General features: G+C 41.7%; 1 protein-coding gene across 1 annotated transcript; it reads right to left on the bottom strand.

Moving 5' to 3' along the window:
- Positions 1–943: 943 nt before the first annotated feature.
- wdr61 (WD repeat domain 61) lies at positions 944–20,224 on the bottom strand. The gene is made up of 11 exons (XM_021564860.2): positions 20,077–20,224; positions 19,855–19,901; positions 12,759–12,786; positions 12,516–12,621; positions 12,250–12,422; positions 11,091–11,239; positions 5,648–5,741; positions 4,993–5,086; positions 2,856–2,948; positions 2,416–2,494; positions 944–1,449 (listed from the first exon to the last, which is right to left on the bottom strand). Exons 2-11 carry the CDS (start codon positions 19,864–19,866, stop codon positions 1,360–1,362), a joined length of 918 nt encoding a protein of 305 aa, XP_021420535.1. The 5' UTR covers positions 19,867–19,901; positions 20,077–20,224; the 3' UTR covers positions 944–1,359.
- Between the last annotated feature and the right edge of the window lie 883 nt (positions 20,225–21,107).

Genomic DNA, 21,107 nt, shown 5'->3' with positions numbered 1-21,107 from the left:
TACAAAAGATAATGGACATATTTTAAAATAAGATCTTTGAGAACTAATCACCAAAATAAAGAGGTGTAAGGGAGAATAAAAGTACAAATGTCATGGTATGGAGCCCCCATTGACTCAAACATAACAAAATCAATCAAGAAACATAACACTGCATAAGTGATGACAATATGTAGAATTGCAGGAAATTAACTTACGTTTTGTCTGCACCCTAAACTTTCAGCCTGCCAAATTGCCATCTAATACCAATTTTCTTCTTCTAGTAAAAACCTTGTAGTGCCAACGTATATTAGCATTTCATACTTTGGGGGTTTTCAATGAGGTAAATGCGGATGGGAAACCCCATGCTTCAGCATCAGTTGGGGATACATTTAATCATCTTTTTTTTAAATTAATTCTACAAAAATATAATCTCATGGGGCTGCATGCCCCCAGGTAAAGGAAAAAAAATCCTAGGGGAAACTTCTGTGCCACCTTGACATGGGCAGTTGGGCAAAAGTCCCCTTAATGTGAACCCATTTTCCTTCTCTACGACAGGCATGGCAAAGTGCAAATGTGTCCATTACGTTGCAGTTTTCTTAAAACACTTTGGAATAGGAATTAATTCTATATGCAGTACTGATTTTTGGTCACAGGATGGAGCACTGGTTTGCAAGACCTTCTTGAGCATGGTGTGTAATGTAATAGGATAACTAACTGTAGCCTTGGTGCCAGCCTGAGATGGAAGTTCATTTCATGCTGATTGAAATGTGTGCTTCCTCACTTTTCACAGAAATCCTGTGTACAGTAATTGTTTTTCTAAACATAACTGCCTGCGAAACATCTGCTGTATTTTAATTTGCGGGGACATTCACTTAAATCCACAAATGACTAGGTTACCATTCTGAAAATGTTGAAAAGTTATTTGAATAAATCAGGCACGGGTAGGAAGGAACATTAACTCAAATTAGTTGGGGAAATGAAATTACAAAAAAATCATTTATTTTGAGGGAGGGTAAGGTACAGTGAAGTGCAAAATAATCAATGACATTGAACCCCCACAATCATTGTTTGATTGCAGTTTAGCTCTGGCTCAGTGGGGCAACCATGGGCTGTTCTGACTGAGCTAGGCCATAGGTGCATCTCAACAGTCTAAATGGACTTCCTCTCCTCACCTTCCATCTCAATGAGAAGAAGCAGGGCTTGTGAATGTGAATTTTCAAATCAGTGCAGCTGAGAGGAAGGAGGGCAAGTCAGAATATTGAGCTGCACCATAAGTAGGATGAGCCAGGCAAGATAAGCTGTGGTACTCTTACTAGAGCGCCAGTATTTAGGCTGCCTGGTCTGCAGCTGGGAGAGGTGGTAGGAATAAGAGCTGGTGCATCACATGGGACAATCATAGATATGGATGGCCCTGTCATCTCCAACAGATACGATCTTAGAACCTGTGCCGTTGTATTTCACACTCCACACCTGGGGGGGGGGGGGGGAAGCAGACGACAAGACTTGAACAACATGCAAGATAGCAGTTAAGTGTAAAAACAGTGGCAGAGTTGGAAAAACACATGTCACTTAAAATACTCTGTAGGCATTTCGAAACCAATTCAGAATGCAGGTGTACGACTGTACCATCAAATGTAGTCAGAAAAGATTTCAAATATTACTATTCTGTAAAAAAAAAAAAAAAAAAAAGAATGCACCCTTTGAAATGATTAAATGATGGTGGGACAACCATGTGATGTTCTTTCATCAATAATCCATTCGACCTCTGAAAAGCAAGAAGAGCTCCTCTGTCTATTGTGACCAGTCGGACGAGAGATACTGCTACAAAAGAGAGATGATTTTAAAAATCAGCTGCATTTGTCCATATTATTCTCTTGACTTCCTAGCAGCTTTCATTCAGACAAGAGGCTATAAATGGAAAGCAGACCAGACACTCAACTGCCTCTGATCTCTCCTCAGAGCAAAGTCTGTAAATTTGGAGATTTCTTCCAGAGAAGATTAAGCCTCCCTACAGGCGTCTGCAGTGGAGATCTAATGACAGCTCGGATTATTCAGTCTGCCAACGCTGAGACATAACAGAAACACAGGAGGGAGCATAGTAGGACAACAGCCACTTCAATTCCCATATTCTTTTGAGTGGCCAGCCACTATAACACCGAAGTCGGCAAGAGATGAGTGTACTGTATTGTATATGGCTGTTAGACCCAATAACATTTTTAATCCCTTCCCTCATTTTCTTTCTTTTGTGATCAGACTGTAGGTGAAAATAATATGGCGGATTAAGGATATAAATCCTGTTCACCCAATCCAGAATATACTATCGAGCATGCACTTTATGGATTGTAAAAGGAGAAGTGCTTTCTAAATAAAAATGTACGGTCCTCAGAACCAATAAAATGTTCCATTAGCCGTTGGGAGTTGACTGAATGTTCTCACCTGGTCCTGATGGTCGAAAAATGTGTTGACACATGCCCTAGAGCTGGCGTCCCAAACCTTCACACTCTTGTCTGAGGAACTGAGAGGAGCAAAGACAAAAAAGTAATTTTGTCATCCCAAAAATTCACAACACTTCTTGGCATCACACCTGTCATTTGTAGTCTGTAGACTCTAGTCCTCAAAATCTGAATGTATGTGAAACAAAAAAAAAAAACTTGTTGGAACATTTTGGATATAGGACCTCTTCCTTCTCCCATCATTGACGTTATAACTGATTTTACATAACTGGATTGGTGAAAGATATGCAAGTGACAATCGTTTTATTGTTTTTGAATTAGACTTTGGCACCTGCCATTATTAAATCACATCAAATATGATCTGGGAACTTACTATTTAAAGCCAAAACAGTTACTGACTTAAGACAAGCACACACACTTTACCTGGATACAAAATGCGTGTCGTCAGGGGAGAAAGCTACGTTGAGGACCCAGGACGCGTGGCCACTCAGAGTGCCTGCCAACTTGGCATGCTGCCTGTAAAACAACATTTTCCAAGTTTTAATAAAATACATACACTATATGAGCAAAAGTATGTGGACACCTGCTCATCAAACATCTCATTCCAAATCATGGGCATTAATATGGAGTTGGTCCACCCTTTGCTGCTATAACAGCCTCTATCTACCCTTCTGGGAAGAATTTACTCTAAATCAGTGGTATTCATTGGACAGCAGATAGATGGCAGTATAGCGCAGCTGTTGAACAGAAAGGCTGAAATAGAACGCAACTGCTCAACTACAGCAACCGACACACATTAGTTTGCTACTAGTTAATTTTGCAGTCTGGTTGACATGGATCGATTTATTGTAAAAAAGAAACGTAAATCTATTGACAATAAAAATTAGGGGGAAGAGCTGGAGAACATGACAGCTATGAACAAACAACCACCGGGGAGAACCTAGAAAATCAGGAAGATGGCGGCGGGGAAATTCAGCTAGCTCACGTGGCGCCAGTGGCTAAGAGAAGGATATGGTCGATTCAAGAAGAAAACAAAGTTACATGAGAAATGAACAGACAAGTATTTTTTTTGTATTGCATGATGGGACCAGCTCTAGGAAGTGTCTTGGTGGTTCCAAACTTCTTCCATTTAAGAACACCACTGTGTTCTTGGGGACCGTCAATGCTGCAGAAATGTTTTGGTACTCTTCCCCAGACCTGTGCTTCAACACAATCCTGTCTCGTTTTTGCTCTGACATGCACTATCAACTGTGGGACCATATATAGACAGGTGTGTACCTTTCCATCAATTGAATTTACCACAGGTGGACTCGAATCAAGTTGAAGAAACATCTCAAGGATGATCAATGGAAACTGAATACTTATGTAAATAAGTTGTTTCATTATTTGAAAAAAATGTGCAAACATGTATAAAAAACAATTTTTGCTTCTTTATTATGAGGTATTTTGTGTAGATTGATGAGGGAAAAAATGCATTTGATCTATTTTAGAATAAGGCTGTAATATAAAATGTGGAAAAAGTGAAGGGGTCTGAATACTTCCCGATGCACTGTATAGTGTATACACTGGCACCACATGTAGCTTTTGGATTAATTTTGGTGATTATCTGGGTCTAGGGTTAAAAGGGGAGGGTATATTACAAAACTTTAGAATTTTACCATTAAACTACCAGAATTTGTCACTTTCAACGCTGTGGGAATTTATCAGGTGACATCTAGTGGCCCTGTTGGGCCCTTCAGATTTCCACAGGTGTCTCATTATCTATGGCCCTCTGTGTGGCCTTATCACATGTAAAATAATAAAATATTTTTTAATAAAATAACAAAGTTATAAATTATCATCAACTTAGCGTATACCATTGGTGTTTAATGAGGGTGTCCGCATATTTACACATTTATTTTACTATGTTTTTGTTGTCCGTGTTTTTGCTACAAACTGGTGGCAGTTGTGGAAAAGTTAATTGAAAATAATGCTATTGTTGATTAGATGCTTTTTTCATTCATTAGGCTATTTTATCTTGAACCATATGGTCTAGCCACTAGAAACTTATGGACAATATAAAAAATATATAAAGTATAAATTAACAAAAAGGTTACCAAAGATTGCCATATTACCGGTAGCTTTGCAACCATATGTGTCAGTTAATACTTTTTTTCAAATACTTAAATGTTTTCCAAAAAAGGAGCATGATAGCAACAGCAACACCCAAAATATGAGAATAGGGACTGCTTGGCATCAGACCACTGTTGATGTCTGAAAAGATCTGACAGACTTTGGGGTGATTTTAGGGTGAGCCATCACTGGAAGTCAGCGTGGACCTGTGTGACATAATGTAATTTGACATTTCATTTGGATCTCAAAGAGAACCACCAAAATTCTTAAGTTGTTTCAAATATATCCCCAATACTCAATTCATGGATACATTGCCTTGAACACAAAGCAATACAGCCATGCATTTTTTATTTGTTTGGAACAGTCTGTAGGATTCTTATTCTACACCCCAATACCCTAAAATGAAAGCAGGCGAGACAGATGGCCTTTAACTCCCCAGCGAACTTACACGTCATAAATCTTGATGTAGCCATCATCTGAGGCTGTGACTAAGAGCTGTGAGTCTGGAGAGAACGTCAGCGATCTGATAGGCATGGCGTGACCTACAGAGAGGGAGTGGAGAGAGGGGGAGACAGCATGCTTGATTAAAACAAACACAGCTTGTCTTCAGTGCTGACAATTCGTGAGAGCTATACACCTTCAATATGAAGACGCTTGACATTGTCCATTGTAGATTGAGTCACATAGCAGCCAGTGAAATGTTTTACAAACCAGGTTTCCATCCAACCTTTTTATGAGAGTAAAGTACTTAACAAATGTTGACAAAACAAAATATGCAAAGGTGGGATCGTTTTGTGCCGGTAAAATAAATGTATGCGAGAAATGACAAAAACACCTTTATGTGCAAATATTGATATAATAACCATAGGCGTAAACTTGTAATCACGCAATGGTATAGTATCCCACTACAACCCAGGAAAGCATGAAGTTTAATAGGCTACAGATTAAATAAGTTATAATGAACTTCACTGGGTGTTGAAAGTGCACAGTGATGTTATTTATTGGAAGGCAGCATCAAGCACAAGGGTCTTATTCTGGTGACATGACGATTGGTGCTTGGCTGTGGGAGAAAGTGGTTGAGGGACAGAGGCCAGAGAATGTACCTTCCAGCGTATGGAGTAGTTTCCCAGTGGCAATGTCAAAGATGTTAATGATTCCATCTATAGCTCCACTGGCCAAGTACTTTCCATCTGGACTCTGGAAAAAAAGATAGGGAAAAAATTAAATTCAAATTCAAGTATTTCTGATAGTTATAAAGTTTGTTTTGAGCAGTTGTATTTGAACGTTTAACTAGATGTTATTGATGTAATCATGTGGAAAATGTGGGATAAAAACTATGAACCACTGCCAGCTGAAGAACTGATTCATTATCAGGAACATTTGATAGTTGCAGCACTGACAATTCTTTAAAGGCTGTGGCTCCCGACTTTTCTCAACCTTTCTTCCCGAGCACTAAAGGTTCCGAAGCTTCTGCGCATGTGCGTAAGATGTTCTACGCATGTTTCTTTACCTCTACTTTACACACATTTGTTGTGTCCTTCCCTTCACATTTCGCACTGTCAATTGTGACAGATAGTTTGAAATAACTACGAAGGATCTCTATACCAACCATTTGATCTCAGTCTCATTGGAATATGGATTTAGATTGAGTTATAGTATCGTTTCTAAGTAGTTGAATGATGTAAAGTGAGCGAAATTCAGAGCATATGGTGTTAAACTGTAGCTAGCCTACTGGTGTATTCTCATCGACGGGGCTGTAGTACAGCAGGTAGAGAGTGTCAAGTTCCTTGATGTCCACATGACCAAAAAACTATCATGATCCAAAAACATGGATCAAAAAACATGGCCTGGTATGGCAACTCCTCGGCATCCGACCGCAAGGTGCTACAGATGTTAGTACGGCCCAGCACATCACTGGGGCCAAGCTTCCTGCAATCCAGCACTTCTATACCAGACAGTGTCAGAGGCCCTAAAAATTGTCAGACTGTTCTCTGCTACCGCACAGCAAGCAGTATCGGGGCACCAAGTCTAGGTCCAAAAGGCTCCTTAACAGTTTCTACCCCAAGCCATAAGACTGCTGAACAGCTAATCAAATGGCTACATGAACTATTTGCATCGACTAAATTTTTCATACTGGTCCCCCGTGGGAATCAAACTCACAACCCTGGTATTGCAAGTGCCATGCTCTACCAACTGAGCCACGTTTCTTTGTGCGATGCAGAGATCTACAGTGGCTAGACCGTGTGTCTCCCAGATCTAGTTGTCTCCAATCCCTGTATAGGAGATTCCCTCTGGATAACAAGTCCGCTCCCACATTCAATACACCTGGGATGTGAGTAGTGAAAGCAGGTGCACCCTGCTCCACAGAATAATCTTGACAGTTGGTCTGTGTAGACGGAGAGAGCGTGCCACCCTGACGGTTGTGTGCCACCACAGTCATAGTCTGCCCTGACAAGGATGTGAGAATTTTGAAGGAAAGGCAGAAAGTGTATCAATGCGAGAAACACTGTCAGCAGTTCGATGTAATTTATACGAGCATGGCGGAGCTGTGGGACCACAATCCGTTTATTACTCTTCCTTCATGACTCTCCCGGTGAGTGACGCATCTGTCGTCACCACCTTCCTCGTTGACACTATACCTAGGGAAGGTTTTCCATTAAGAAAATGTAGTCAGGGACTTTCCCCTTTGGATGGACTCCGCTACTTCTCCCCCTGGGGAATGAGGTGTGCAAGACCCACCTTCCTTCTTACGAAGTTTGCACTTGTGTTTCATGGTGGTGACAGAAGGCCCAAACAGTTCCTTTGGCGCGATAGGAGCATCAAGGAAAATTGCTTTTTCCTTGTCCAATAGGCTGGACAAGGCTCCCCCTCCCACCATCACAAGGTTCACCCACAGACTTGGATTGCGCCTCTGCATGGTCAGAGGTTGAGAACTACAGCGATACAGATCTTGTCGCATTGGTCTTGGCTGAAATACTTTCAGCGTTGGGTTGCTGACCTTCACCTGTGTCCACAACAGCACCGCAGATGGCCAGCAGTAAGAACGTTGTGTTCAATGCCCATATTGAATGTGCTGCAGCCACATAGACCTTTCAGAATATGAAGGTGGTGAAGCACTCAGTCTTCCCAGAGAGAGCAGTGCCGGTCATAGACGAGGCACTGGGGTTCAGGTGGCTAGCCAGTGACGGCCATGGCCCACCTCCTCCATGCCTTGGGTGTCCATGGCAACAAAGAGTCTGGTTTGGATATTGCTGGAGAGGGGCTTGTCCAAATTATGTTTGGCTTCAGCCACACATGCATGAACAGCTGAGAGGAGTCGTTTCCCCACGATGGTTTGTGAGGGGAGTTTCCTTCAACGCTGCCACCACCCACGGGTGCGGGCCAGTCGATACAGAACCTGGTCGCTGCCCATTTAAAGACATCGATCAGCCCAAAGTTCACGAGGTCGGAAGAGGGCCTTGAGCAGTGGATTTTAGTAGAACCCGGGATTAGCGGGTGATGCCGCAGCGTGCTCAAAACCAAAGCAGGCAACACACAGGGGTGTGCATCATTGCCCGCTATTGTCGCCCGACATTGGTACGGGTGTGAAAGTTCTTGGATGGGGGGCAGGATGCCGGCTAGGTTCTCCCTGTGCAAGGGTAGCAGGCTCAATGGCTCCGAGGAATATCATTCCTCAAGCAAAGTGTGTGCTAGGTAGTGTTTGCCTTGTGGCTAATAGCCTAGCTAGTTGGCACACTTTACTTGAGGAAGTCCATGCTTTTTTTGTCTCTCCACGAACTGTGTGTCTCTCGAGCATCAGGCTGTAAAGCTAGGGCGGCCAGTTTAATCAACACGGCCTGTGAGTGTGTTGTGGTAGACAGAGGAGAGCTAGCAATTGCAAAAGCTAGTTTGGTGCAGCTAGCCTTGCGGTGAGTTAGACGGGTTAGCGCCTTGCGGCAAGAGCTAACAAAGTCTCTACAGCTAGCCATGTGGCACTGATAGGAATTTTATGAATAATGACTAAACAATATCTACATTTAAATATAACTATAACTAATTCAACTCTACCCTGTTTTATTATATCTGATTAATAAAGTTAGTTCATATGGAAGGGATTATGTAGCATGAACAAGGAGTAATTAAACATAATAAACACCATTCCAACTAGGTTGGGGAGAAATGGGTTGAGGGTTTTAAGTAAGCAAAAAGGATCATTAACCTGTTTGAACCGACTCAACTTTAACTCTGGAGCGTTTAGATAAGACAACGAGAGCCTCCCTAGGTTTTCCGTTATCTGGAACTGTCTGCTGAATAGTGATGGATAATGGTGAGACTTCAGAAGTTAATCTTGATATAGTGTGTGTGTGTGAGGATTGTGCGCTAGTGGGTTGAAATTAACTTTTGAACCTGCTTTGTCTTGGTCGAGAGGAGATTCATTCTATAACTAATGACGTCATATTTTGTATATAAACTGTTGTTCGTGGTTTTATGGCAGCGTTCTTAGAAACAGAGTGATTTTAATTAATGAACACATATAGGAATTATGAAATTCCGTTGACAGGCACTTGCTAAATGGAGACTGACGAGTAGAAAATGTATTCTACTCGAAGCAAAATGTACCTTTTGGTCAGCACTCAACACTATCAACTAGGGATGCACGATATATCGGTGAACATATCCGAATCGGCCAATATTAGCTAAAAATGCCAACGTCAACACAAGGTCTAGTTTAACGCCGATGTGAAAACCGATGTCAAAGCTGACCTATATAACGTAGGTACATGACGCAATGACACCACGTAAAATTTTGCGCTACACTTGCAACACAGCATTCCTAACCCACAATACCTGCTGTGTGGATTGAGCAGTCAACCAAGTCCAGCAGTGATTTGAAAGAGTAAGAACATTTCAGCGAGACAACTCAAAGGCGAAATCCATTAACGCCAAGATAATGGGATTCATTGCCCTTGGCAAGCAACCGTTCTCTGTCGTGAGTGATGTTGGCCTTCGCCGACTGGTCGAGCACCGGTACACAATACCAAGTGCGCTATTTTTCAGATGTTGCTCTACCAGAGTTACACAGTAATAGCGTCACTGCTATTAGCTTCACGGCTGACATTTGGACCAGCGATATCAGCCCCATGAGCATGCTGAGTCTTGACAGCACAGTGGGTCGTCGAGGATTGCATGCTCATGATTGTGCTGGTTGTCATACCGCTGCTGCCATTTCAATGGCATTTGAGAACATGTTTGAAACATGAACACACTAGCTAGCTCCATTCGAACAACTGAATCGAGAAATAAACTCATCAACTGCGCCTGCAGCAGACGTGATACCCTCGGTCATGGCATTGAAACGCCTGCTTAACAAAACTGCTAATACAGGCTGTGAACAAGCGATTCGGTGACATTCTCTCTTTAATGTGTCGCCACCATGCTCGATGCTATGTAAAAGGACCGCTACTTCGATGCAGACAAGAAACAGGGTTTATGTGAAATGTTACATACACAGCTGGACAAAATGGAAAACGGACACACTGACAGTGGGCACCGAGGAAGAGAGGCCACAGACAGAGCTGAAACTTCCCTGCTTGACATGTATGATGAAATCCTGGTTGAGAACGAAACGACTGAACAAATAAACAACAAAACAGCAAGTGAAATAAATGGCTTTTGATTATGTTTTACTGGTAATGGCAACTTAAGTAAATGCCAACAAAATAACTTTTTGGTCAGTATAGTGTGTGTGTGTGTGTGTGTGTGTGTGTGTGTGTGTGTGTGTGTGTGTGTGTGTGTGTGTGTGTGTGTGTGTGTGTGTACTATTTAACTGTACGAGAATGCTTAAAAGGCAGCTCAAATTTGAAATATTTTGGTTTAGCTTTTTTGGCAAGAAAATATTAGATGTCGGTATTGGCCAAACATTTCATATTGGTGCATCACTACAATCAACAGGAGCAAATGTCCTACATACATCAGCATTACCCTCACGGTTTGCCTGAGAACTGTTCAGTAGGAAGACAGGAATCTAGTCGTTCTGAGGAGAGCTTTTAGTGAACACAGTCACTTCCTCAAAGAAGTAGTGAGAATGACCAGTTGGCGGGAGAGTGGCTCTCTTCATGTAAGAGAGGGGCCCACCTCATTCGCCACATTACCTGTTCAACAGATGCTGTGTGATTGGATACTTCAAGCTTGTGACCCGCCCTAAGGCGTATCCCCATAAGTGACACACCGAAACAAGTATTAGAAATATAACTGCATTCCCAGAGATGTTCTATACTCAAGTCAACATAACTCATAACGACCAGTCATTTTCACAAATTGCTCTCCCAGAGTGCAAATGGAGAGCCCTTATGCTAATTGTACGTGTGTATGGTGTTATTATTTTTAAAAGGCCCAGTGCTGTCAAAATAGATGTTCCTGTTTTATGTTGTTGAAACTAGCAAACACTGTAAAAGTGTGAAAAATGTGTGTGGGGACCTATAAAATGTATTTTGAGTGAACACTTGTTCCACTGTAATAATCAGTAAAATGTCCCACAATAAACATTCAATCTTGATTGTTTCTTACGTAGGCTATACTCAGAATGAATTTCCCTCTGGTGTCCAAAGAGTACTCCTTCTTGCCGCTTTCAACCCCAAAGATGTTGACCTTTCCAAGATGGCTTCCTGTGGCAATGTATTTGGAGTCTGGGGAGAAGGCTACTGTCCATGCATCAACTGAAATTAGACGAAATACCCTTCATTACATTACTGAATACAGAAAACCAGAGAGAGAAAACATAAGGGTGACATCGAAGCCCACAGAAGTAAAAGCCAGGACACTTCTGCGCTACTTAGTATCTCCTTAAACTGTTCTATTGGAACGACAAGAGAAACAGAATAAAGGTGTAATCCTGGGTGACCTTTGAGGGTACTGTACAGTGTGAACAGCACTTCCTTAAAGTATTTTTTACTTTACTACTTAAGTAGTTTTTGGGGGTATTTTGGAAAACTTTTACTTCACTACATTCCTAAAGAAAGAAAAAAAAAACATTTTTACTCCATACATTCTCTCTGACACCCAAAAGTACCCGTTACATTTTAAATGCTTAGCAGGACAGAAACATGGTCCAATTCACGCACTTAAAAGAGACCATCCCGACTGCCTGATCTGGCGGACTCACTAAACAGAAGTTTTGTTTTGGAAAGGGGATACCAGTTGTATAACTGAATGCGTTCAACTGAAATGTGTCTACCGCATTTAACCCAACCTCTCAATCAGAGAGAGGAGCGGAGGGCTGCCACCACTGGTGAACAGTCACAATGTTAGTCAGCTCAGCAGGCTTTATAACCAATTTATTGAGCTATAACTCCTATGGCTCTGGCCTGAACTACAATTAGTCAACAACTAAACAAATCATACAACTGCAGAGGGGAATATGTCTTGTGTCAATAGCTTTGGCTGCAAGTTTGTCGGTCGTGGTCACTCAGTTGAGCCATGTGAGCCTTGTACAGGGTGGCAGCTTGACAAAACCTGACCCTATGAACCACATTTGAGCATAGTACTTCATCTTCAATGTTAAAGATCAGGGTTGGGGTCAATCCCAAATCATGAAAAAAATAACTGAATGGGCTTTTTCAATTCATGGAGTTTCGCATCATGAAAATCGCATTGTCCCCAGCCTTTGCTGCTACACATGCCCTCGCCGGACATAATGTGGCTGAAAAGCCACCAGACAATGTCCTACCTGGGCCTGCATCCATGGATTTGATCTGCTTGCCGAACTCAAGGTCCCAGAGGCGTATGTGGGCATCCAGCGAGCTGGAGGCTGCTATGGCTCCGTTGGGACTGACGTCCACTGAGACTATACCCAGCTGGTGGCCCTCCAGGGTCCACTGCAGCTCCAGCTTTTCGTCTGACCTGAGTGGCAAGAAAGAGAACAGAGCAGTCAACTTAGTGTAGACCGACCATACTGGCTCAATTCAATTGGATTCAAAATATGCAGTGTATTACCATTTCCAGACTTTCACCATGTCGTCCAGAGAGCCAGTGACTATTGTCTCCAATCCATCCCGCTCACTTCTACCCCACGCAGCAGTCCAGATGGCATCGTCGTGGGCTGTGGGCAAACACACATATTAGACACACCAAAAATGGAATTACAAGGTGTCAAATGACATTCCATTTGAAGGAAAATATGAATATCAATATGTAATGAGTCTAACAATATTGAGGATGAATTCAGACAAAACTCACCATGTTCTTGCTTGAACAGAATACTGTACTGGAAAGAAAATAAATTGTTATTGAATCACGCACAGGTAGCTTTCACAACTCATTATGTGATCACCTTACATGGCTTCCCCCTACCTGAAACAGAATCTGGGTTTACAGGAGACATTGAATATGGCAATTATTTTAAGCCCAGGCAGCTGCCATTCACCAGCTTAAAAATTCACTCAGTACTTACAAAATAATGGAGTTTCGCTAAGCAACTATTGTCCTTACTGCCGGTAAGTTCTTCAAAAACAAGGTCTAAATCCACCGCCAATAAAATCACTCATTACTGCCATTACTGATCCAACAGCAGGAAAGGTCTGATTTTATCCAGAGAGGAAGAGGCAAAGCCAAAATAAGCCCAATGCGTTTCTATAGCCTTCACGCTTTTGGGACAACAACTCATTGTTAGGGCGGAGACATGAGCATCAACACATATATACATGCAGACATTTGCAGTACAAGTCAAAAGTTTAGACACCTACTCATTCCAGGGTTTTTCTTTATTTTTACTATTTTCTTCATCGTAAAATAATAGTGAAGACATCAAAACTATGAAACAACACATTGGGAATCACATAGTAAATCAAGAAAAAGTGTTGAATCAAAATACATTTTATATTTGAGATTCTTCAAAGTAGCCACCCTTGACAGCTTTGCACACTCTTGGCATTCTCTCAACCAGCTTCATGAGGTCGTACCCTGGAATGCATTTCAATTAACAGGTGTGCCTTGTACCGTGTCTTTTTTAAATGTAACCTTTAACTAGGCAAGTCAGTTAAGAACAAATTCTTATTTACAATGACGGCGTACCGGGGAACAGTGGGTTAACTGCCTTGTTCAGGGGCAGAACGACAGATTTTTACCTTGTCATCTCTGGGATTCGATCCAGCAACCTTTCGGTTACTGGCCCAATGCTCTAACCACTGTGTTTTACTGTTATTTTAGAAAAAAATTACATACCACATTCAATTATTTACACAATTAAATGTATCATATAACAATTAATTAAGTAGTAATCTGGGGCACTACGGGAAAAGTTATTTAACAAGTTACTATCTCCTGACTAAACAAGATATTTCTCTCTTACGTCAGTCAGTCCGTCAGTTATTTAATTCTTAATTACCTTCAGTCTCATTCGGAATGTCGCAAAACTCTTGGATATCTGCATGAACCCTAGCATAAATGATGAATCTGCGATATACTAATTGGCTTAATTATTTATTTACTAACTAACCAATTACATAAACAAACAGGATAGCTTGCACATTGATTACTCCACAATGCAATGAAACGTCCCTAGTGGACAACACTGATATGACGGCTTGTTACACAAAATGCCGGATTCAAAAAAAGAGGGAAAGGGAGAGACAGGAATTCCACTAATGTACATATATGGAAATGCGAATACTTTGCTAATGAACGGCCGCTCTTTGGAAATTATTGCAATGTACATATTTATGGGTGTATGTCTTTGCTGTCTCTCCGTTTAAAAGGCTTGATCCATCTACGGCACATATGTCAGAGTCAAGGCCCGCGGGCCACATCCGGCCCGCAAGAAGGTTTTTTACGGCCCCTGGGATGATCTTGATTTATTATTAGAACCGGCCCGCAGCAAGCCGGCAGCCCGCAGATCTTTTACACGCACCAATACTACATTTCCCACAATGCAAAGGTGACGCACCGAGCAGTAGGCTGCTTCATTTCAATATTTATTGGCACAGCAGTCGTCAGCATCACAGTAAAATTAACTTTCAGATACCCATCAAAAATGGCAAAACGGAAGGTGGATACTGAGAACCGGGGGTTTCAAACAAGGTGGGAGTCGGAGTATATGTTCACGAAGGTAGCTGGAAAACCTGTGTGTCTTCTGTGTGGAGAAAGTGTGGCGGTACTGAAAGAGTATAATCTGAGACGACATTATGAAACGAAACACGCGGACAAAAACAAGAATATGGACATGGAACAAAGGCTACAAAAGGCCAGTTTTATTTTGGCAGAAGAGATCGCTAAATCAGCCCATTTACGGAGGGGGATTTCATCAAAAACTGCATGATTAAAGTTTGTGACGAAGTTTGCCCAGAAAAAAGGCAACTCTTTTTAAATGTGAGTCTGAGCAGAAACACCATTGCCGAGAGAGTAGACCAGTTGTCCATCAATCTAAAAGAGCAGCTTGTGAAAAAGGGAAAAGATTTTATTGCATATTCCTTGGCTGTGGATGAGAGCACCGACATTTCTGACATTGCCCAGTTGTCAATTTTCATCCGCGGAGTGGACTCCAACCTAAGCGTGACAGAGGAGTTTTTGGCTTTACGTCCTATGCATGGCACAACTACGGGGCATGATTTGTATGAAGAGGTGTCAAGATGTGTAAATGAGATGGAGCTGCCTTGGGAAAAACTCGTGGGTTTGACAACCGACGGAGCACCTGCGATGTGTGGACACAGGAGCGGACTGGTGGCGAAGATACGGGAAAAGATGCAAGAGGAAAACGCGACAGGTGAGCTGACAGCTTATCATTGTATCATACACCAGGAAGCGTTGTGCGGTAAAGCCTTGAAAATGGAGCATGTAATGAGCATCATCACGCGCACAGTTAACTTTATCAGAGCCAAAGGTTTGAATCACCGCCAGTTCAAGGCATTTCTGACGGAGTTAGAAACGGAGCATGGTGATTTGCCTTATCACACAGAGGTGCGATGGCTAAGCCAGGGAAAGGTGCTTCAAAGATGTTTCGAGCTTCGTGAGGAGATTTGTCTGTTCTTGGACAGCAAAGGGAAAGACACAACACAACTCCGAGACGAAATGTTTCTGTGTGAAATGGCTTTTCTGTGTGACATTACGAGTCATCTGAATGCAATAAACTTGCAGCTGCAGGGTCGGGATCGTGTCATCTCTGATATGTACAGTACAGTGAAGGCATTTAAAACCAAACTGACTCTGTGGGAGACGCAGATGCGGAAAGAAAATTTGAGCCACTTTCCCAGCTGCCAGACCATGAAAGAGAAGCTCTCTACCAGTGCGTTCCCGAGCACACAGTTGGCTGATAAAATAGGTATGCTTGCCGCTGACTTTCGACGCCGATTTGCTGACTTTGAAGCACAAAAAAGCAGGTTGGAACTGCTCGGTAACCCATTTGCTGTTGACGTGGAAAGCTCACCACCAAACCTCCAAATGGAGTTGATTGACCTCCAATGCAATGATGCACTGAGGGCAAAATATGCGGCAGTGGGTGCTGCGGAGTTCGCCCGTTTCCTCCCCGGCACAATGCCCCAGCTGCGCATCCAGGCTGCTCAAACGTTGTCTATGTTTGGCAGCACATACCTGTGTGAACAACTGTTTTCTTTGATGAACCTGAACAAAACATCACACAGAAGTCGACTTACTGCTGAACACCTCCACTCAATTCTGAGGATTTCTTCAGCTCAGAGCCTTACCCCGAACATTGATGAACTTGTGGAAAAGATGGGACACCACCAAGTATCACCCTCAACCTCAAACAAGTGAACATTACTGTGCAATCACATATTTAGAGTTTTTACTCAGTTCAAGTTTAAAAGTTAAAATTTAATATTTGTTTTCACTGCATGTTACTTCTCCTTAAACAAAGTGTTGTTTTTGATTAATAGATTTTTGCACTTTATTTTTTTGTATTTCAATCCAATTATATTTTAAAAATATTTCAGTTGAGTGGATGATAGAAAATTGCTATTATTGTTTTTTCTTTGAAGTAAATTTAGCCCACTTTTGCTAAAATAGAAAATATAGTCTACTGATGGTGCCTTGAATACCGGTTTCTTTCATTTAATGTTCATGTTATGGGGATATTTATATAAAGGAAATTTGTCTTTTGTGTCTGTTGAAAATTAAAGATTACTGACAGAGCCATAAGAAAATATTGCTTTATTTATCTGATCATATTGTAATATATTTGTTAGGTTTTCAGTAGGTTCAATTAGGTTCACTAGACTATATGCGTCATTTAAAAATTTTTCAATGAACATTCGAACAGTCCGGCCCTCGTCTTGTAGCTGATTTTTTTATTTGGCCCTCCGTCCATTTGACTTTGACACCCCTGATCTACGGGGAGTAATTCAACAGAAAGTCGAGAATGGATCTTCCAGAGGAAGTGTTCGTTAGAATGGATTTTTCAACGTGGTTCTCGATCGAGTTTACCAGACTACTAAACAGCTGCAGACTGAATGTTCCTGTGTAGTCTTCATCTTCTGAGTTTCTAACCATTTCAACGTGCAGCCACTCTCCACATTTTTCTGGTCTCATAAAGTCTGACCATTCATGACGTCCGGTTCCACACCGTCCGCCTGCTTGGTCTCTAGTCTTGTCGTTTTCTTAACCGTTTGTAACGTATTCAGCTTGCGCTGCACGTAACTGGTCTATAGAGTTCTTCAGCAGGTCCTTTGAAACACTTGGGGGAAATGGCCGTTCCATTATGTTTGGCAGAATGTTTGTGCTCGCATGGGCGTGGTTACTGACTGGATAAACTTTACATGAAAAAACATTTTCTCATTTAGAAGGCTAAGATCACATTTCACCTCACAAATAGTTTAATCCTACAAGTTCCACAACAGTTGGATGTAAACCTGATAACTGGGAAATATACACATTCAGATATAAATTTATGTTGTTATACCGTCCTTAATGAGATCCCAAAACAACAACCGACAATTGGGTTCTTTAAGTACCCACGGACCCTTCCAACTGTTCGGATTACAGAAATATATTTTGATGTTACCGTACTGCAACTCTCACTCTGTTGTAACAAAGGGATTTTTTACTTCAATTTTTTGCAGAGTGGGAGAGAGTGTTTTCAGTATTTACAACAGTCATGAAACGGCCAACTTCACCCCTCTCCCCCTATGCGGGAGAGAGCGGAACCACTGTAACCCGAATCTTCAGATCTTCACAGGAGTGTCATGACACCTGTTAAAAGTTATTTTGTGGAATTTCTTTCCTTCTTAATGCGTTTGAGCCAATCAGTTGTGTTGTGACATGGTAGTATACAGAAGATTTGGTAAAATACCAAATCCATATTATGGCAAGAATAGCTCAAATAGGCAAAGAGAAACAACAGTCCATCACTACTTTAAGACAATCTGGAAAATTAAGAACCTCAAAACTTTTTGAGTAGGCAACATTTCTGGGATCTTTTATTTTTTATTTTTGTTGAATTTTTTACCCCTTTTTCTCCCCAATTTCATGGTATCCAATTGTTGTAGTAGCTGCTATCTTGTCTCATTGCTACAACTCCCGTACAGACTCGGGAGAGACGAAGGCTGAATGTCATGCGTCCTCCGATACACAACCCAACCAGCCGTACTGCTTCTTAACACAGCGCGCATCCAACCCGGAAGCCAGCCGCACCAATGTGTCGGAGGCTACACCGTGCAACCGGCAACCTTGGTTAGCGCGCACTGCGCCCGGCCCGCCACAGGAGTCGCTGGTGCGCGATGAGACAAGGACATCCCTACCGACCAATCCCTCCCTAACCCGGACGACGCTAGGCCAATTGTGCGTCGCCCCACGGACCTTCCGGTCGCGGCCGGTTACGACAGAGCCTGGGCGCTGCAGTACAGCGCCCTTAACCACTGCGCCACCCGGGAGGCGGGGATCTTTTATTTCTGCTCATGAAACCAACATTTCACATGTTGTGTTCATATTTTTGTTCAGTGTAGCTTCTTCCGGTTTGATGCAGTCCAAGACAGGCACTACGTAATCATATTTTATGGTGAATAACATAGCTATGTCAGCTATTAGTCTAACTATAGCGTAAGTCGGCTTGTTTGGTTACCATTTCGCCCTCCCTGCTCCCCATGTCACGCGCTCACAGTAGGGCCAATCCACGTCTGCTAGAGCTGCACCTCTCTCCCTCCTCTCACGCTTTAACAGCTCTGGTTAATAAAAAGTAGCTTAAATTTCCTTTTCTGCAGCTTCCCTTACTTGGATCGGATCAGACCAAGTCTAGATCTGACCAGGTCAATATGTAACGAGACTAGTTGTATTCGGGTCCACTCGGAATGGGTCTCTATATTTAAAAACAAATATTTAGGCATATCAGGTCCGAGTGGGAATGCCCCGGGTTCATTTCAGAACGGATCCAAAACCTCAGCATCATTCAGACGGAGATAACATTCCAATTAGTCAATGGGTATCGTTGGAATGCAAGCTGCATATCCTGAGTGCCCGATGATGTAGAATTTGAAACTTATCACCACACAGCCCCAATACCCCGACAGTCATACAGGAAGGATACTGGCCTTGTCGCTGCATCTATCCTAGAATTGTGAGTCTATCCCAAAATTGTGCAGCTACCTGGACAGCTAACTTCCATTAAATGGTATTATGGCAGCCATATTGGATTTAAGGCTAAATCAATGATGGTCCTAAAGAGAATCTATGGCAAGTTACCTTGGACACAAATTCTGATGTCAGAGCCCACTGTGGCTAGATTATACTAGCCACAACAATAAATACATGTAACTGTATGCATCTTTGTCAGATAGGATGATACAGCACTGAATGAGAGCAAATTTGACTTGGAAAGTTGTCTATTATATTATCTACCAAAAAGTAAAGCTTACTTTTTTCATAAATATTCAATGACCTTTGCAGTACAATATTTTTACACAACCATCCATTTCATAAATGGGAGACATTAGGGATGTGAAAAAACTGGATGTGTTTTGTTCTACCTCGGGTAGGGAGGGGTATCTCACTAGCATATGTTGACACTATTAAACTTGAAATGCTGGTGAATGGCTGCTTCATGGCTTAAAATGAGAACCGCCATATTCAACGTCTTCTGTAATCGAGATTTTGGTTCACCCCCAAACAGAGACTTACTGAGAGAATGAATGAACCTGACTGAATGTCTGAAACAGACACACGTTGATTTCAGCACGCCTGTATGTTTCTTACTCGCAAGATTAGCCAATCAGCTAACTGTTAGCTAGCTACCTAACACAACAGAACATTACAGACCTAGGAAGTAACGTTAGCTAACTTAGCATGCTACTAACCTTGGCTTTGGCTAACGTTAGCTAATTATTTCACTTACTTGAGTGCTCATGGTTGTTCGTTAAATCTTGCAAGTAGTTTTACGTCCTGAAAGTCAAATAATTCACATAACGTTAGCTAAGTAAAGTTAGCTAGCTAAATAGCTATTTCTCTACCTGGTAAAGCTAGCTAACGTTATAGCTACTCCAGAAATGCAGAAAAAAAATAATGAACTAGAACACCTGGATATTGCTGAAAGATGCATATTAATTAGTGATGTTACGTTTGATACTGGAGCACCAAGGCAAGCGTCGAAATCGCGAAGCAGCCAACTTCGAAGCGCTGTTCTTCTTCTTCGGTCGGGTTTATCGGCGGTTGGTATCCAACGTTATGGTGCATTACCGCCACGTACTGTACTGGAGTGTGGGCCAGAGTCAGGGAGAAACTAAATCTTACCTGCCAGCCCCGATGCTCTTAAAAAACAAAACAAATATTTGAGACTATATCTAATGACGTTCTACTCAATATACTCTTTAAACTAATTTCCTGTGCCCCCTTTTTTTAAACCACGTTGCAAAATGCGATATCCCACTACCACTACTTCTCCTTCTTCTGACTTGCCTAGTTAAATAAAGGTTACATTTATTGGCAGACTCACACTTAAGGTCTATTGCTGCCACCTTCTTTAGGGGGTAGTGAAATATCTTTGGAGGTAAATTAGTGACAAGTATAGAAGCACATACAGTATGATTTGAACCAATTATGTACCAAAGACATCTTAAATCGTTATATATATATATATATATATATATATATATATATATATATACACACACACACTACTGTTCAAAAGTTTGGGGTCACTTAGAAATGTCCTTGTTTTTGAAAGAAAAGCTATTTTTTTGTCCATTTAAAATAACATCAAATTGATCAGAAATACAGTGTAGACATTGTTAATGTTTTAATTGACTATTGTAGATGGGAACGGCAGATTTTTTAAAACGGAATATCTACATAGGTGTACAGAGGCCCATTATCAGCAACCATCACTCCTGTGTTCCAATGGCACGTTGTGTTAGCTAATCCAAGTTTATCATTTTAAAAGGCTAAATGATCATTAGAAAGCCCTTTTGCCATTATGTTAGCACAGCTGAAAACTGTTGTCCTGATTAAAGAAGCAATAAAACAAGCCTTCTTTAGACTAGTTGAGAATCTGGAGCATCAGCATTTGTGGGTTTGATTACAGGCTCAAAATGGCCAGAAACAAATCACTTTCTTCTGAAACTCGTCAGTCTATTATTGTTCTGAGAAATT

The sequence above is a fragment of the Oncorhynchus mykiss genome, chromosome 2 (assembly GCF_013265735.2).
Source record: "Oncorhynchus mykiss isolate Arlee chromosome 2, USDA_OmykA_1.1, whole genome shotgun sequence".
NCBI classification, from domain to species: Eukaryota; Metazoa; Chordata; class Actinopteri; order Salmoniformes; family Salmonidae; genus Oncorhynchus; species Oncorhynchus mykiss.
Note: the sequence above shows the minus strand (reverse complement) of the source record. Positions and strands in the feature narration are given on the sequence as shown.